The sequence below is a fragment of the Monodon monoceros genome, unplaced genomic scaffold (genome assembly GCF_005190385.1).
Source record: "Monodon monoceros isolate NGI ecotype Baffin Bay Population unplaced genomic scaffold, NGI_Narwhal_1 Super_Scaffold_15, whole genome shotgun sequence".
NCBI classification, from domain to species: Eukaryota; Metazoa; Chordata; class Mammalia; order Artiodactyla; family Monodontidae; genus Monodon; species Monodon monoceros.
The window spans coordinates 56,148,802-56,166,611 of NW_021703771.1; the positions used below are offsets into that span (position 1 = coordinate 56,148,802).

Below are 17,810 nucleotides of genomic sequence, written 5' to 3' on the forward strand. Positions count from 1 at the left end.
TTTGATGTTTTGTTTATACTGTCCTACAGAAAAAGAAGGAGGCTATTGAAAGTGGCAAACGACAAACTGAGGACACTTTAAAAGAAGGCACTGACATACTTGATGAAGCCAACCGTCTTGCAGATGAAATCAACTCAGTCATAGACGTGAGTATTTGGTGAAACCCAAAGTTAAAAGAAAGATGATAATGATACAAGCTCTCATAAATGGGAATCAATGAGAAATCTCAGTAGTATAAGCAAATACTGTTATTTTCTTGTGGGTATAAAGTTGTTTTTGCCTTATTCTATTGTGACCGTGCTCACCCATTGGTAACAATTAGAACTTCACATTATTTGCTCAGTAGACATGAATATCTGGTGAGGGTACTCACACACTCACACCAACCTGTATTTTTTTCACAGTGATGAAGGGCATTTCTTGTTCCTAGGATAGCACTTACAATCTGCTTCAATATTCACAGAATATTAGTTAAAAGAGAAATGTAAAGCCACAAACAGACTTTTAACATACTGTCTAATGCAGTAGATACTGATATATGGTGATGAATGGTAATAGAAATGCAAATAGTGTAAAAGATCCCAATGACTTATTTATGCTATCAAAAATGCTACAAAGTAGCATTTTTTAAAAAAGATTGTCAGGTTCTTCTTGGTATAAATTGCCTTCATATATTTCCTAATCTCTATCATTAAATAATAGCTTATATTTTCTATTCTTTTTTGCTAGGTTAGTAAATTTGAAGTTTCATAAAAACCCAAGTGTGTATAATTAGATCTCCAAGAGAAATTAATAAGTGAGAGGAGGCTTGGATTCACTTACTTAAAATACCTTCTTTTCTCTACATATCAGTATGTTGAAGACATTCAAACTAAATTGCCACCCCTATCTGAGGATCTGAAAGATAAAATAGAAGACCTCTCCCAAGAAATAAAGGACAGGAAGCTTGCTGAGAAGGTGTCCCAGGCTGAGAGCCATGCGGCTCAGTTAAATGATTCATCTGCTGTCCTTGATAGGTATGTCATTTGTTGTTGGAAATATCTATGTATCTTGACACTTGTCCAAAAGTTTTGACTAGCAGAAATGGTAGAGAGTTGCTTTCAAATCTTGATTTTTGTAATTATGCACATACGAGCTACATGGCCTTTCTGTGGAAAAGCCTAATTAGAAGGGTCTGGGCAAAGCTCTACTGGAGCAGCATCAAAAGTCTGAGTTAAAAGTAGATTCAAATATGGCATGGTGGGGAGTGAACATTGCCTTAGGCTACACTTAGAAAAAATATTTTCTGTTCTTTATTGGAGAGCACAGCAGTTTCCTTATTAGCATTTTAAATAATAATGTATAAACACACATTCTGCTTCAAATTTCAGTTTTATATTTTTAATGAAATCAAACTATTTATTGTTAAAAGGGTGGCTTTTGAAAATGTGGCTCCATACATAGCCTTTAAGCCTTGTTTTTTCTTTCAAATTCCATGGAGGCACTACATACTGCCCTGTGAAATAACAGCTCATTATAACTGGGATTCTTATACGGGTCAGTGAGGGAGGGGCAACTGGTGAGGTGTGTTTGACTCGTAAACAGCCTTCAAGGTATAACTGGTGTGCTTCCCCTACAATTTCAGGGTTGTCATGACAAAATAGGTGTATTAGCCCCAAGAATAATTTTCCTAAATGAATCTGTATTTAATATACTCCATGTGTAAGGTTCTGTTTCAATACTTAATACTCTTGATACAAAGGAAAATATTAATGTTTGAAGACCCTGGGAAAAAATTTACATACAATTCATTTTATAACAATTTTATAACATTTTTTAACATTTTGCTAATTTATCATGAAGGGTGGTAAATGGAGCAGTAAGCTAGAAGTCAACAGAGGCAGGCTCCAAGTCCTTAATTAGCTAATTAGTGACATGTTGGTCATGTGACCTGAGACAAGCAATTTAACCGAGACTCATTTGGCCTCATCTGAGAAGTGCACCTACTCTAAAGAGATTTTGTGAACTTCATTCCAATAATATAGAGCAAGTGCTCTGAAACCTGTGCGTGCTTCACAAATAACATAAAGAATCGTCTCACTGCTCATACTTGCGTGGTGCTCATGGTTGCAGAAACTTCTGGAGGATGCTATGGGTACTTAAAAATATGTTGGCAGCATTTCACTGCTTAATTATTTAGGAATATGAGTTTAAACTGAAAACTACAATATAATACAATTAGTAGATACCTCACTATGGTTTGGAATTAACATAATTATACTGACCATGATCATTTGGAAGCCATATTTGTTATAAGTAAGATGTTCTTCATTTGAGTACCAACTGCTCTGATGTTCTTTTTGGGGGCAATCCCAACAGAATCCTTGATGAGGCCAAAAACATCTCCTTCAATGCCACTGCAGCCTTCAAAGCTTACAGCAATATTAAGGACTATATTGATAAAGCTGAGAAAATTGCCAAAGAAGCCAAAGTTCTTGCACATGAAGCCACAGAACTGGTAAGAAACAAATAGCGTTATGTACTGAGAATGGAGGTCAATCTGTTTGAATAAGTACCTAAACTAAATTTCTCAAAGCGCTGGAAAATGCTAGTAAATTCGAATATTTGTTTTGTATTATTTTCAAAGGCTCCTTTTAAATTTTATCCTAAATAAATTCTCAGTCATAGCAAAACTCTTTTCTCAGTCACCTACTACTTTCCACTATTAATAAGGGTCTTGAAATTATCGCAGATGCCAAATAGTTTGTGCCACCAACTCGCAAAGGAAAAACAGTCAAACATAAGACTCTGAACAGGGAAATTTATCACTGTTATTCCATATGTCTTCAGTAAGAAAGTGCCTTGGAAATGAACACCAGTGCTTATAGTCACATACAGATTGATTCTATGTAAAGTTTGATTTTAAGGTGCACATTTTACAAACACACCAGATCATATATTTCTAAACTATTATACTATTTTTATCAGTTGAAATGTTTACCTTCAAAGCTACTTTTGGCTGCTGTCATTGTTCAAAATAAATTTGCAATTAATATTTTAGAGTTTTTGGGTTCTAAGTATAGCACATTATCTGAGTATCTTCAATAGTAACAAATCTTTTTCCTTTACATGTAGAGTAACATTTTGTAACCAAGTTATGTGATAAACCTCGGTAATACTATTTCAGGTCAAATTTCATTTCATAGGAAGCACGTGGTGAGTTAAAATGTTCAGAACCATCACTTACTCCTTTGGCTTCACACAGAATCCCCCAAATACATCAGAATTTCAGGAGAAAAAGAATTTGATTGGACACTTGACTGTGAATGAAATATGCATAAATAGTGGGTGTTGAAGAAACAGATCCCTATTTTCTTTGCTTTGGTATTGAGCACAACGCTTTCATGGATTTCAGGGATATTGGAGGTATTTGCCACACTCTTAGCAGGTTTATTTTATGGTCATGGTGAACGATGCATCGTGTTCCATCAGCAGTTAGTACTGTTTTGGTTTCTCTGGAATGAGCTCTACCAATACCATATGTTCTGTTTATTTCTTATTCAAAATCATGACACAATTATTACAGAAACTTCCCTATGTTCAATTATCCTTTCAAAAGGAACCATTTTTCAAATCTATTTAAAGATCCTAGCCTTCAAGTTCACCATTTTCATCTGACCCATGTTTTATTGGATCACCATTTTCAGCATTTAGCACAGTACCTGACAGAGAGTAGACACTCGTGAGTAAATGAATGAATGTCATTCTAATTGACATTTTTCATACCTATTTACAACATTTTGTACCAATAAAATCCTCACTATTGTCATTGCTTCATTTTTATGAACTTCTAACATTTTATGTTAAAGACCTGTTTATTTTCACCCAAATTTAATACTATCACTTTATACTCAGGAGACTCTCATATTCATGCCAACATGAAATATTCACTTTTCCTCAACACTGATGCTTATACATGATAGGCTAGCCAAACTCAAACATAGAGCTAGGACAAGTTTTTTGTTGTTGTTTTTTGTTTTAATCAGGACAAGTTTTACTGCATTACAGCATGTCCCCTTGTTATTGTTATTCCTTCTCTATAAGCCATGTAAAAATAATTAAGTGTCTGAAAAATTACAAAGTAAAAGCTAAAGAGAATCACTGATTTATTAAGTGGCTAACAACAAACACACAGAAGACTGATTTGGCCAGAAAGTTTGTTGGACCGTGTTTCAAGAACAGAATAAATAAAGTTTTAATTTTAATAATTCATTATAATATAGTTCTATTATACTGGAAAAGAAATATATTTGCCATTAAATTGAACAATTACCTAGATAGTACTAGCATTCCATAAATGTTAGAGCTGGTATTATTGCTAGAGCTATAGATAAACACAGAAGAGTAAGACTAAGTTTATTATTTGTGTATGAAAGAGTCATTTGAGTCTAGTCCTGCAAAGCAGGAAGAATGTTTTCAATGAATTAGAAACAAAGGACAAAGAAACAAAGCAGGAATTTATACAAGGAAAAAAAAGACAAGCAATAAAGCAATCAATTACTACTGTGAAGAAGATGGACGTAAGATAATGTGAGAAGAAAAAAAGCTTTGAAAATACCATAGGAAAAGAAACAAATGAATATGGAATAGTCTCAAAGCATAATTGACAGCATTTGTAAAGCCACTTCACTTTTAAAAATCTGCTTAAGTCTACCTATTTGTAGTGCACACATAATCAACAATGGAATTGAAAGGAAAATATGAATGAGAAAAAAGTTGATCCTTTATTTTAATTAAATAATAAGCAGGTGGAGGTTATAAACAATTCAAGGTTGTAGTATAGTTCCTATGTGAAGAGTAACAGCCCCTTGTATATACAATTTATTTAAATATCAAAATGAAATATTTTAGGAACAGAAATTATGAAAAAACACACTATATTTCTATTAGTACTAGGCAGAAAAATACTATTATTATATTATTGGTACAAAAGATTGTTTCCTCTACACATGATCTCCAAGATAACATCTCATTTTGTACCTCTCATTGGTGGGTACAAAGAGAAAGAGAAAGGAAATATGTCACCGTTTAGAAAATAGAATATGAAGATCCAGTAATTTTTTTCTAATCTTTATTGCTTTGATGCTATAAAAAGTCCTCAGACTCTAAAATAACAGAGAATTAAACCTTTAAAAAATGTTTCCAGATCATAGGTGAACTTAAAACCTATGTTATCAAGCAGATCAGATTTTGGAAGTAGATGAAAAGTAGATTTCATGTGCTGCTGGATCCTTGGGATGACCACCAGAGGCAATAGGCACAGTGTCAGTAGCACTGGGAGATGAGACCCTCTGCCCTTTTCACTGGGAAGTTCTTAGATGCTCTGCACTTGAATCTGGTATATCGAAACAGCAAACAAAAGGAAGGAACAAAAAGGAAGTCTAATGTAGGATGGATTCCTTAGATCTGGTTCTTTAAGATCCTGAAAAATCATCACACAACAGTAATCACACAATCTCCATCTATTCTGAAATGTTCTCCTCCTTCTTTCCTTTCTTTCTTTTCTCCCTCTCTCCCTTTCTCAAGGTGAATGGAATGTGCTCTGTGATATATACTGCAGTGTAGAAAATGTAGGCAGTCCTCACCTTCCCTAGGTATCTTCCATTCAAAAAAAAAGAATCACTTTTTCACTTCCCACAGCACCTGAAGATTTCTTTTTTTCTTCTATACCCTCTTCTTTACACTGCAATCATTGTTATTGTCTGAAACTCTCCCTCTCTCTCTCTCTCTCCCCCCGCAACACACACCAACAAAATTCCTTAATACCCTCTAATCCAGAATCCTCTTTCTCAATTAGTCTCAGTCTCAGTGTTTAGTCTGATCTTCACTAAGAATCAGCACTAGAAATTGAGAAGAATTTATACTTGCTCTCAACACCAGTACACAATGTGGTCTTCCTCTTTATTCTCCAAATTCAAGTTCTGTCACTTGCTACAGTTACCCATCACTCCTGGGAGCCATAAGTGTAAATATCTTCGGCATGATCTTTCTCAGGCACATCTAGGAAAAAATAATATAAAATACAGAAGAAAGTGAGCACAATTTGTAAGTAATGCATTTTCTCATAGAAAAAATAATGGAGTTAGTAAAGAACAGTGCTGTGTAAGTGATATGTAGGCTTTAGATGAACTAAAGAGAGGGGGGAAATTCTGAAAAAAATATTAGACAGGAGGAAACTATACCTAAAATTAAGTAAGTTTAAAGCCTTAGACACCTGATCCTAAAAATATGTGAACTGCTGTTGTGACTTCCCACCGTTGATTCCTCAGTATGAGGAGAGTAAAAATCCATAGAAACTCGAAGTTTTTCTTCAAAAAACTTGAAACTTGAAGGAGTTTTTTTCTTGCTTTAGGGTCGAGTCTACAGAATAAATTGGATTTTTGTAAATTCACTCTTATGTGACAGATCAGTGGGGAGAAAAACCCTGATAGAAAATAAGGATACTAGAAAGAAAAGTCAGGGAGCTCTGATAACATGGCAGTCTGAGTTAATTCAGATCCATCCTAATGTGAGAAATTCACAGAAATGCTAGGTAAATTCTAACTCCCCAAAATTTAACACATACTTTATTTTATAAAGAGGAAACAAGGGGCTTCCCTGGTGGCGCAGTGGTTGAGAGTCCGCCTGCCAGTGCAGGGGACACGGGTTTGTGCCCTGGTCTGGGAAGATCCCACATGCCACGGAGCGGCTGGGCCCGTGAGCCATGGCCGCTGAGCCTGCGCGTCCGGAGCCTGTGCTCCGCAACGGGAGAGGCCACAACAGTGAGAGGCCCACGTGCCGCAAAAAAAAAAAAAAAGAGGAAACAAAAGAAAATCTAAAAATTAAAACGAGAGTAAAGCAGAATAGCACATTCTAGATCTGGCAGCTTGGTGACTCAATGAATTTGGAACATAAATATAGATCATACGTCTAGGGACTGGGATTTTAAAGCCCAGGCAGGGTGAGAAGACATCACAGATATCACCCTAAACCTACAAAAGAAGGAGTCTTTTTTGACTAATCGAAAGTATGCAAAACCGTGAGACTTGGAAACAATTGTTCTCATCAACAAACACTCCTTCTAGCCCAGAACATGCCAAGGAGCCTTGTTACTTTTCATGCCTCCAGTTGTGAAAAATGTCTCTCATAAGTTGCTAAAACCATAAGCCTGTGGATTGAAGTCCAAATTTATACCATATATATTTATATATGGATTGAAGTCCATATGGTACAAGACTTTCCAAGCTAAAAATTTAATGGGGAGAGGAGGGAACTGATCCTGGCTCTTGCAACCTCTAGAGCATCTAGAAGGACACAGAAAAGTGGTCTGTTTAGATACACTATAAATAATCAAGTAGGAAAGAGGGTAGGCAGGCAAAGTATGTAACATGGTCCTGAAGTTATTCAAAAATCTGAAAGAGTATATACAATAAACGTGTTTAAAAGTATTGAAATGTTAAAAAGAATAGAAAAGAGTGATTAAAAGAAAAAATACAGAAGATTACGGAAATTTGTAACAAGCAAATAAAATTTCTAAAAATAAAATATATAGGAAAAGAGAATGAGTTAATAGAAAGAGTTGAATACATTACCTAGAATGCAACAAGTATGGTAAAACATAAAAGGAGTGTGAGAAACAAGGAATATAGATTGTAAAAATGAAATGCAAATCTATTAGGAGTTCCAGAAGTTGAAAAGGGTGAGAACGGGGAATAGTAATAGTAAAAGAGATACTGAAAATTTTCAAGTGCTGGTGAAAGATAGGATATGATTTCTCAAGTTAAGGAAGCCTATCACAGTAAATAAAATAAGTCCACACCTGGAAAGATCATTGTTAAACTACAGAAACTAAAGAGAAAAAGAAAACAAAATATTAAAATAATTAAGGAGAAAAGGCTTTGGGTCAGACGCCAAATGCACAGCCGTAGCATCCGGGGCTTTGAAAGATGTTGCATTTCTGCCTGCTTTCTACTCTGGGCATTATGCTCCCATGGCCTGCTGCCACTATTTCACAGCTTAGTGACTGGTGTTTTCCTCTTGCTACTTCCTTTTACCAGAAAATAATGTCTCCAGAATTAAAATTTAAGCTGAAAATAGACCTCGAGGGGACAGAAGCATGAATAACTCCATGAGAATTTCATTTGCACTATTTCACAAGTAATATTCCATGATCTTCATATAGGTAATACTTGGTATATAGTAGCTGATCACTAAATGTAAATTGCCCCCTCCCATCTCCAAACATTGATACTAGGAATCTAGAAAGGCTAGGATGCTCCAGATTTTCAGAATGAACAAGATATATTCACTGCCAAGAGAGATAGGAAAGTTGAATAGAGAAGAAAATTTCAAAGAAAAAATAAAATTACTTTCTTTCCCTACTTAGTTTGAGATCATCTATGAATATTTATTTGAATGTAGATGCCTTGTAGGCTTTTTTTATTGTTTAGAATTAGGTTCAAGTGGTGTGCCAGAATTTCCTAATCAGGCTGTGGAAAGAAGATAGTAGAAGATTCTGAGGGCTGTCTTTTCGTCTTGTTTATGGTTTTCTTTGCTGTGCAACAGCTTTTAAGTTTCATTAGGTCCCATTTTTTAATTTTTGTTTTTATTTCCATTACTCTAGGAGGTGGATCAAAAAAGATCTTGCTGTGATTTATGTCAAAGAGTGTTCTTCCTATGTTTTCCTCTAAGAGTTTTATAGTGCCCAGTCTTACATTTAGCTCTCTAATCCATTTTGAGTTTATTTTTGTGTATGGTGTTAGTTTTCCCAGCACCATTTATTGCTGGGAAAACTAACACCATACGCAAAAATAAACTCAAAATGGCACCATTTATTGAAGAGACTGTCTTTTCCCAGCACCATTTATTGAAGAGACTGTCTTTTCTCCATTGTATTTCCTTGCCTCCTTTGTCATAGATTAGTTGACCATAGGTGCATGGATTTATCGCTGGGCTTTCTGTCCTGTTCCATTGATCTATATTTCTGTTTTCGTGCCAGTACCATATTGTCTTGATTACTGTGGCTTTGAAGTATAGTCTGAAGTCAGGGAGTCTGATTCCTACAGCTCCATTTTTTCCCCTCAAGACTGCTTTGGCTCTTTGGGGTCTTTTGTGTCTCCATGCAAATTTTAAGATTTTTTTGTTCTAGTTCTGTAAAAAATGCCATTGGTAATTTGATAGGGATTGCATTGAATCTGTAGATTACTTTGGGTAGTATAGTCATTTCCACAATATTGATTCTTCCAATCCAAGAACATGGTATATCTCCCCATCTGCTTGTATCATCTTTAATTTCTTTCATCAGTGTCTTATAGTTTTCTGCATACAGGTCTTTTGTCTCCCTAGGTAGGTTTATTCGAAGGTATTTTATTCTTTTCGTTGCAGCGGTAAATGGGAGTGTTTCCTTAGTTTCTCTTTCAGATTTTTCATCATTAGTGTATAGGAATGCAAGAGATTTCTGTGCATTAATTTTATATCCTGCAGCTTTACCAAATTCATTGACTAGCTCTAGTAGTTTTCTGGTGGCATCTTTAGGATTCTGTATGTATAGTATCGTGTCATCTGCAAACAGTGACAGCTTTACTTCCTCTTTTCCAATCTGTATTCCTTTTATTTCTTTTTCTTCTCTGATGGCTAGGGCTTCCAAAGTTATGTTGAATAATAGTGGTGAGAGTGGACATTCTTGTCTTGTTCCTGATCTTAGAGGAAATGCTTTCAGTTTTTCACCATTGAGAATGATGTTTGCTGTGGGTTTGTCATATATGGCCTTTATTATGTTGATGTAGGTTCCCTCTGTGCCCACTTTCTGGAGAGTTTTTATCATAAATGGGTGTTGAATTTTGTCAAAAGCTTTTTTTGCATCTATTGAGATGATCATACAGTTTCTATTTTTCAGTTTGTCAATATGGTCCACCACATTGATTGATCTATGTATATTGAAGAATCCTTGCATCCCTGGGATAAATCCCACCTGATCATGGTGTATGATCCTTTTAATGTGTTTTTGGATTCTGTTTGCTAGTATTTTGTTGAGGAGTTTTGCATCTATATTCATCAGTGATATTGGTCTGTAATTTTCTGTTTTTGTAGTATCTTTGTCTGGTTTTGGTATCAGGGTGATGGTGGCCTCATAGAATGAGTTGAGAGTGTTCCTTCCTCCGCAGTTTTCTGGAAGAGTTTGAGAAGGATAGGTGTTAGCTCTTCTCTAAATGTTTGATAGAATTCACCTGTGAAGCCATCTGGTCCTGGACTTTTGTTTGTTGGAAGATATTTAACCACCGTTTCAATTTCATTACTTGTGATTGGGCTGTTCATATTTTCTATTTCTTCCTGCTTCAGTCTTGGAAGGTTATACCTTTCTAAAAATGTGTGCATTTCTTCCAGGTTGTCCATTTTATTGCCATAGAGTTGCTTGTAGTAGTCTCCTAGGATGCTTTGTATTTCTGCGGTGTCTGTTGTAACTTCTTCTTCATTTCTAATTCTGTTGATTTGAGTCCTCTCCCTCTTTTTCTTGATGAGTCTGGCTAATGGTTTATCAATTTTGTTTATCTTCTCAAAGGACCAGCTTTTAGTTTTACTGCTCTGTGCTATTGTTTTCTTTGTTTCTATTTCATTTATTTCTGCTCTGATCTTTATGATCTCTTTCCTTCTGCTAATTTTGGGTTTTGTTTGTTCTTCTTTCTCTAGTTCCTTTAGGTGTAACGTTAGATTGTTTATTTGAGATTTTTCTTGTTTCTTGAGGTAGGCTTCTATAGCTATAAACTTCCCTCTTAGAACTGCTTTTGCTGCATCCCATAGGTTTTGGATCGTCGTGTTTTCACTGTCATTTGTCTCTAGGTATTTTTTGATTTCCTCTTTGATTTCTTCAGCAATCTCTTGGTTATTTAGTAATGCACTGTTTAGCCTTCATGTGTTTGTGTTTTTTACGTTTTTTTCCCTGTAATTCATTTCTAATCTCATAGCATTGTGGTCAGAAAAGATGCTTGATATGATTTCAGTTTTCTTAAATTTACTGTGGCTTGATTTGTGACCCAAGATGTGATCTATCCTGGAGAATGTTCTGTGTGCACTTGGGAAGAAAGTGTAATCTGCTGTTTTTGGATGGAATGTCCTATAAATATCAATTAAATCTATCTGGTCTATTGTGTCATTTAAAGCTTCTGTTTCCTTGTTTATTTTCATTTTGGATGATCTGTCCATTGGTGTAAGTGAGGTGTTAAAGTCCCCCACTGTTATTGTGTTACTGTCAATTACCTCTTTTATAGCTGTTAACAGTTGCCTTAAGTATTGAGGTGCTCCTATGTTGGGTGCATATATATTTATAATTGTTATATCTTCTTCTTGGATTGATACCTTGATCATTATGTAGTGTCCTTCCTTGTCTCTTGTAACCTTCTTTATTTTAAAGTCTTTTTTATCTGATATGAGTATTGCTACTCCAACTTTCTTTTGATTTCCATTTGAATGGAATATCTTTTTCCATCCTCTCCCTTTCAGTCTGTATGTGTCCCTAGGTCTGAAGTGGGTCTCTTGTAGACAGCATATATATGGGTCTTGTTTTTGTATCCATTCAGCAAGCCTGTCTTTTGGTGGGAGCATTTAATCCATTCACGTTTAAGGTAATTATCAATATGTATGTTCCTATGACCATATTCTTAATTGTTTTGGGTTTGTTTTTGTAGGTCCTTTTCTTCTCTTGTGTTTCTCACTTAGAGAAGTTCCTTTAGCATTTGTTGTAGAGGTGGTTTGGTGGTGCAGAATTCTCTTAGCTTTTGCTTCTGTGTAAAGCTTTTGATTTCTCCATCAAATCTGAATGAGATCCTTGCCGGGTAGAGTAATCTTGGTTGTAGGTTCTTCCCTTTCATCACCTTAAATATGTTGTGCCACTCCCTTCTGGCTTGTAGAGTTTCTGCTGAGAAATCAGCTGTTAACCCTGTGAGAGTTCCCTTGTATGTTATTTGTCATTTTTCCCTTGCTGTGTTCAATAATTTTTGTTTGTCTTTAATTCTTGCTAGTTTGATTACTATGTGTCTCAGTGTGCTTCTCCTTGGATTTATCCTGTATGGGACTCTCTGAGCTTCCTGGACTTAGGTGGCTATTTCCTTTCCCATGTTAGGGAAGTTTTCGACTATAATCTCTTCAAATATTTTCTCGGGTCCTTTCTCTATCTCTTCCCCTTCTGGGACCCCTATACTGTGAATTATGTTGCATTTAATGTTGTCCCAGAGGTCTCTTATGCTGTCTTCATTTTTTCATTCTTTTTTCTTTATTCTGTTCTGCATCAGTGAATTCCATCATTCTGTCTTCCACATCACTTACTCATTCTTCTGCCTCAGTTATTCTGCTATTGATTCCTTCTAGTGTAGTTTTCATTTCTGTCATTGTATTGTTCATCTCTGTTTGTTTGTTCTTTAATTCTTCTAGGTCTTTGTTAAACATTTCTTGCATCTTCTTGATCTTTGCCTCTATTCTTTTTCCAAGGTCCTGGATCATCTTCACTATCATTATTCTGAATTCTTTTTCTGGAAGGTTGCCTATCTCCACTTCAGTTAGTTGTTTTTCTGGGGTTTTATCTTGTTCCTTCATCTGGTACATAGCCCTCTGCCTTTTCATCTTATCTATCTCTCTGTGAATGTGGGTTTTGTTCCACAGGCTGCAGGATTGTCATTCTTCTTGCTTCTGCTGTCTGTCCTCTGGTGGATGAGGCTATCTAAGAGGCTTATGCAGGTTTCCTGATGGGAGGGACTAGTGGTGGGTAGAGCTGACTGTTGCTTTGGTGGGCAGAGCTCAGTAAAAGTTTAATCCCCTTGACTACTGATGGATGGGGCTGGGTTCCCTCCTTGTTGGTTCTTTGGCCTGAGGCAACCCAACACTGGAGCCTACCTGGGCTCTTTGGTGGGGCTAACGGTGGACTCTGGGAGGGCTCACACCAAGGAGTACTTCCCAGAACTTCTGCTGCCAGTGTCCTTGTCCCCACAGTGAGACACAGCCACTGCCTGCCTCTGCAGGAGACCCTCCAACACTACCAGGTAGGTCTGGTTCAGTCTCCCCTGGGGTCACTGCTCCTTCCCCTGGGTCCCAGTGTGCACACTACTTTGTGTATGCCCTCCAAGAGTGGGGTCTCTGTTTCCCCCAGTCCTGTCAAAGTCCTGCAATCAAATCCCAGTAGCCTTCAAAGTCTGGTTCTCTAGGAATTCCTTCCCCCATTGCCGGACCCCCAGGTTGGGAACCTGACGTGGGGCTCAGAACCTTTACTCCAGTGGGTGCACTTCTGTGGTATAAGTGTTCTCCAGTCTGTGAGTCACCCACCCAGCAGTTATGCAATTTGATTTTACTGTGATTGTGCCCCTCCTGCCACCTCATTGTGGCTTCTCTTTTGTCTTTGGATTGGGGTGTCTTTTTTGGTGAGTTCCAGTGTCTTCCTGTCGATGATTGTTCAGCAGCTAGTTGTGATTCTGGTGTTCTCGCAAGAGGGAGTGAGAGCACGTCCTTCTACTCTGCCATCTTGGTTCCTAATCTGTAGCCAGAGTCTTTTGTTATCACTGCTATTGGTCAATACATCACATAAACACTGTGAATCTTACAATAGGATTAAACATTAAGGTATTTCTAATGAGTGTCTATTTAGAAATGTGGTCATATCGTCTTTTCAGTCTGTCTTATTTAATATTTGCTTTGTGTAATTGGATGAATCAAAATACATAAAGAATACTTGCAAGGTCATTTTGAGTTTTTATTTCCTACATAAAGAAGTGTGCAAATATTGGCAGAATACACATTGCATTCAAAAGGCCCAATATAATATAGTGTCAGTCAAGTTTTAAACTTTAGCTCGCATATACCTTGTATTTTATTCTGCCAGTGATTACTTAGGAGTCATTCAAACAGTAATTTTGACTTCTTATTAATATCTGTAATCATTGGGATTTAAAGTTTGTACCAGTGTAGTGTTAATGGAAAAATAGTATAATCCATAATAGGTATGACAATTGAATCTGTCAATAAAACTGGTGAACATTTTTTCTCCATCAGCAATTCAGCAACTTATATAAGAACTGATTCACACAAGAACAAATATGAAAAAGTCAGTGAGGATCTAAGTTACATAGAAAAATATTGAATCTGTGTGTGAAAACGGTATTCATCAAGCCAACTGACTTTAGTGATTTTCTTTGTACATGATACACTCATTTGCGTCAATAACTTTAAGAAAATCTATTGGAAGCAGAATAACAAACTTCTATTTGATTACCCAGAATTTGGCGTATTTAAAAATTGAGGGCATAAAGTGTTAAAAATGAAATCAAAGAGTTTGTTACATCAGTCAGCAACACAGAAACTCTTTGGGGTGATGCTATAATGCAATATAAATTTAAACTAATTTTATTCAAGGCAGCAATGCTCTCAGACCTGGTATTTGAGATTTCCACCAGTAGGAATAAATACAATAATAAATACATGAATAATCAAGATGTGAAATTGCCATGTTGAGTTTGATTCTGGACATTAAATGGAAAGAAAGCAATAAGCCCTCTGAGGAGGTTTTCTAACTCAATAGACCTTTATCCATTGTCTGTACTCAAAATCAAGACTCCTTGTGGTACCCACCCATCCTACCCTCAACAGCTTGTCAGCAGCAAGCCAGTGGAACCCAAGGGTGATGGAGCAATGGCTCTCATGCTGTGACTGGTGAAAACCTGTTCTCAATTAGTTATATACTTTAAAATCCTCTCTCAGTTGTCTTTCTTGGTGTTCTCAAGCTGCAAATTCGCAGTCATGAATTCTAAATTCTCATGAGTAGTTTTGGAGATTTTCTATTTCATCCCTTAGCCTCCTTTGTGTGCTCAGTTGCTTCCAGTCCTCCAGAGACTCATCTAACCCCTGTCCTATTTTAGGATATTATGCAGTGCTAGGATCTACAACCTTTCTTTCACCAGATTTCTGACCAAAGTCATTCTTTGGGTTCTTTCTGAACTCATTTTTGATTCATAGTTTCATTTTAGTATGCTGTAGATTTTTAAAATATAGGTTATATTAAAACACCTTTAAAATCAATACACAATGATTTCCTTTTTTAGAAATTGTGTATGGTCTTTTCAATTATTACAAAAGCAGTTCATGTCCATTATAAAACAAAATAGGAAATACAGACAAGCAAGAGGGAGAAAATCTAAAATGTGTGTAATCTCACCAACCACAAACAACGACTTTTATAATGTTTATCTATCCATACCTTTTCCTGTGCAAATAGCTTTTGTACAAATGAGTAATTTTTACATAACTGTTTTGTAGCTTAATATATCTAGTAACATCACTTGCACATTTTTCAGTGTTCTCAAAAGTTATGTTTTTTAAAATGTATATAGGGCTACATTCCACCATTTCTTCTAAGAATTTATTTTATTATAGTAAGAAATTTTTCCCCGATTTTTAACAACAGCCTAACATGCCCAAATATAAATTTCTTCTGATAAATATTTTACATAAACACACTGCAGCTAATTATCAGCCCTTACATATACCTCTGCACATTTTGAAGTTTTCTTTATTAAAAAGATATTGAATTTAAAATCATCTAAGTCACATATTATCTTGACACATTATCCCCATTGGAAATGTGCAAGACTTGTCTTCTAAAATAAATTATTTCATAAAGAGGAAGTAATGGAATAGGCTATAAACCACGCTGATGAATTTTCAGCTAGTACTTTCTTTAGAAAACAAAAATAAACAAAAACAATTATGCATCTCTCCTTAGCACCAACTTTTTCAATGAATTCAGAAAATTTATCTCTAATAAAGAAGTTAGTAGAGGAACATTTAGAAAAATAATAAAAATGTAATATAGAAAGAAATATAAACAATAACTTTTAAATTTGCTTATTTAAATAATACATCAGTGGGGTGTGGGTATACCATCCTGTTAAACTTAACTTTAGGTCTCACCTGCACATCTCCTCCCCCTAAGAGAGCCTCCTCTGACAACAAAACACTTAGATATTTCCATACTCCATTATGGCAATCATCATTTTCTTTATAAGGATTTTTTGGTTTGTCTCTCCACTCCAGTTCCATTAGAGAAGGCAGAGTCTTTCGATCTTTGAATAATCAGAGCTTACTCTGGTGCTTGAGAGAGCTAAAAACTTTTATTGGGTAAATCAGTCAATTCATTCATCTATTAGTCAATGACATGGTGCCTAAACAAGTCACTATGAATACTTAACAAATAGTAGGAAGAAGAAAACTAACATGTATTAAAAGCCAATTAAGTGCCAAGCCTCTGTTAAATCTTTGTAGACTTTATCATTTTACTTTCTCCTGTATCTTTCCTTCTCTGATGTTTTAAATTATCTCACATTTTCTATAAATGATTATTAGCTAATAAAACATATAGCAACCTACATGTAATAATAGATCCTATTTTGTGTGATATAATAAAAGGTTTTAGATAATTCATAAATACATATATGTATATATACACAGAGAAGAACTTATTATTTATAAAAATACAATCTCTAAAAAGCAAGTAACAAAATATCTTGCAAGTCTAAGAACCTCATTTATATTTCACATATGCTGTAAACACAGCCCAGAAACTCAGATGTGATGCTTATAAATATGCATGAAGTATAATTAGCTTGGAAAATGCTGCTTCATCACCTGTCCTGATATTGCTGATGTGCTTCAGTGACTTACTAAGCAATGTTGGAAAATGAACTCTCCAAATTCCAATGAATTGAAACAGTTCTGTTCATCCGTAACGTATTAGTGTTTTCCATTCTGTTATCATATGAAAGACTTGTCTTTTAAACCTGGATTGTTAGTACACTGCTTATAGCTGACAATTGTACTCCATCAGCTCTTTACTTTAATATTTTGAAGTGCTTCTTGAAACATTGAAACGTGTCTTATTCCTCCACATCTCTTGAACCCAAACCTCTCATTTCCGATGCCCTTGCCTAAGGTTACAACTCTATTTTCTCTGGCTCATACTATTACAATAGTCAACTGATATCTCCTTTTCGTCCCACACAGCTGCCCAATTCCTCTCCTGGACTATTGCTCTGAGCATACATTCCTACTCAGAAACTTTTAACGGCTCCATGTTGCTTATTGTCCAGTTTCCTTAGTCTAACGTTCAAACTTTCCAGAAACCGACTCCAAACTACCTAACAGCCTTACTTCTTAACACTGCCCTTCATAAAATCTACAGTCCTTTGCAACCAAAATACTTGCTCTCCCATCCACACATCAAAATTCCCTGTCTCCTTGTCTTTCCTTACCTTGTTGCTACAATATCTCCTACACCCCCATATATACCACCCACCTCCTTACATCTGAGCAAGGAGTAGTTGACTAAGAATCCAGGAAGAAATCACTGGCTTCCTGAAAAACAGGAAAGACAAGAGGTCTGGAAGCGAAAGGTAGGCAACACTCATAAATGCAAGATAAGAAATTGGCAGCAGGGAAGTTTATCAGCAGATGGACTTCAGTCAGGATTCAGTCGTGTTGCTGGATGATGGTGCAAAGGTCCAATGGAAGATCATTGAACTGATAATCATCTAGTCAGACTCATCAGAAAAATTGAGAAAGGCCACCAATATCCAATATCGGGAATAAAAGAGGTGAAATCACAGCAACTTCTGCATACAGTAAAGGATAATAAGAGAAAATTACGAACAACTTTATGCCAAAAATTAGACATTTTGAATGAAATGGGCAAATTCTTTGAAAATCGCAAACTACTGAAACTCATCCATAAATAAATAACTTGAATAGCCCTATACTCATTA

At 35.9% G+C, this 17,810-nt stretch overlaps 1 protein-coding gene across 1 annotated transcript in view; it reads left to right on the top strand.

Moving 5' to 3' along the window:
* LAMA2 (laminin subunit alpha 2) overlaps positions 1-17,810 on the top strand; it is a 448,946-nt gene that overhangs the window by 341,010 nt on the left and 90,126 nt on the right. Inside the window, exons 37-39 of the mRNA XM_029224020.1 lie at positions 30-146; positions 853-1,016; positions 2,359-2,497. Of these exons, the coding sequence (XP_029079853.1) occupies positions 30-146; positions 853-1,016; positions 2,359-2,497 (420 nt within the window). The remainder of the gene's footprint in view (positions 1-29; positions 147-852; positions 1,017-2,358; positions 2,498-17,810) is intronic.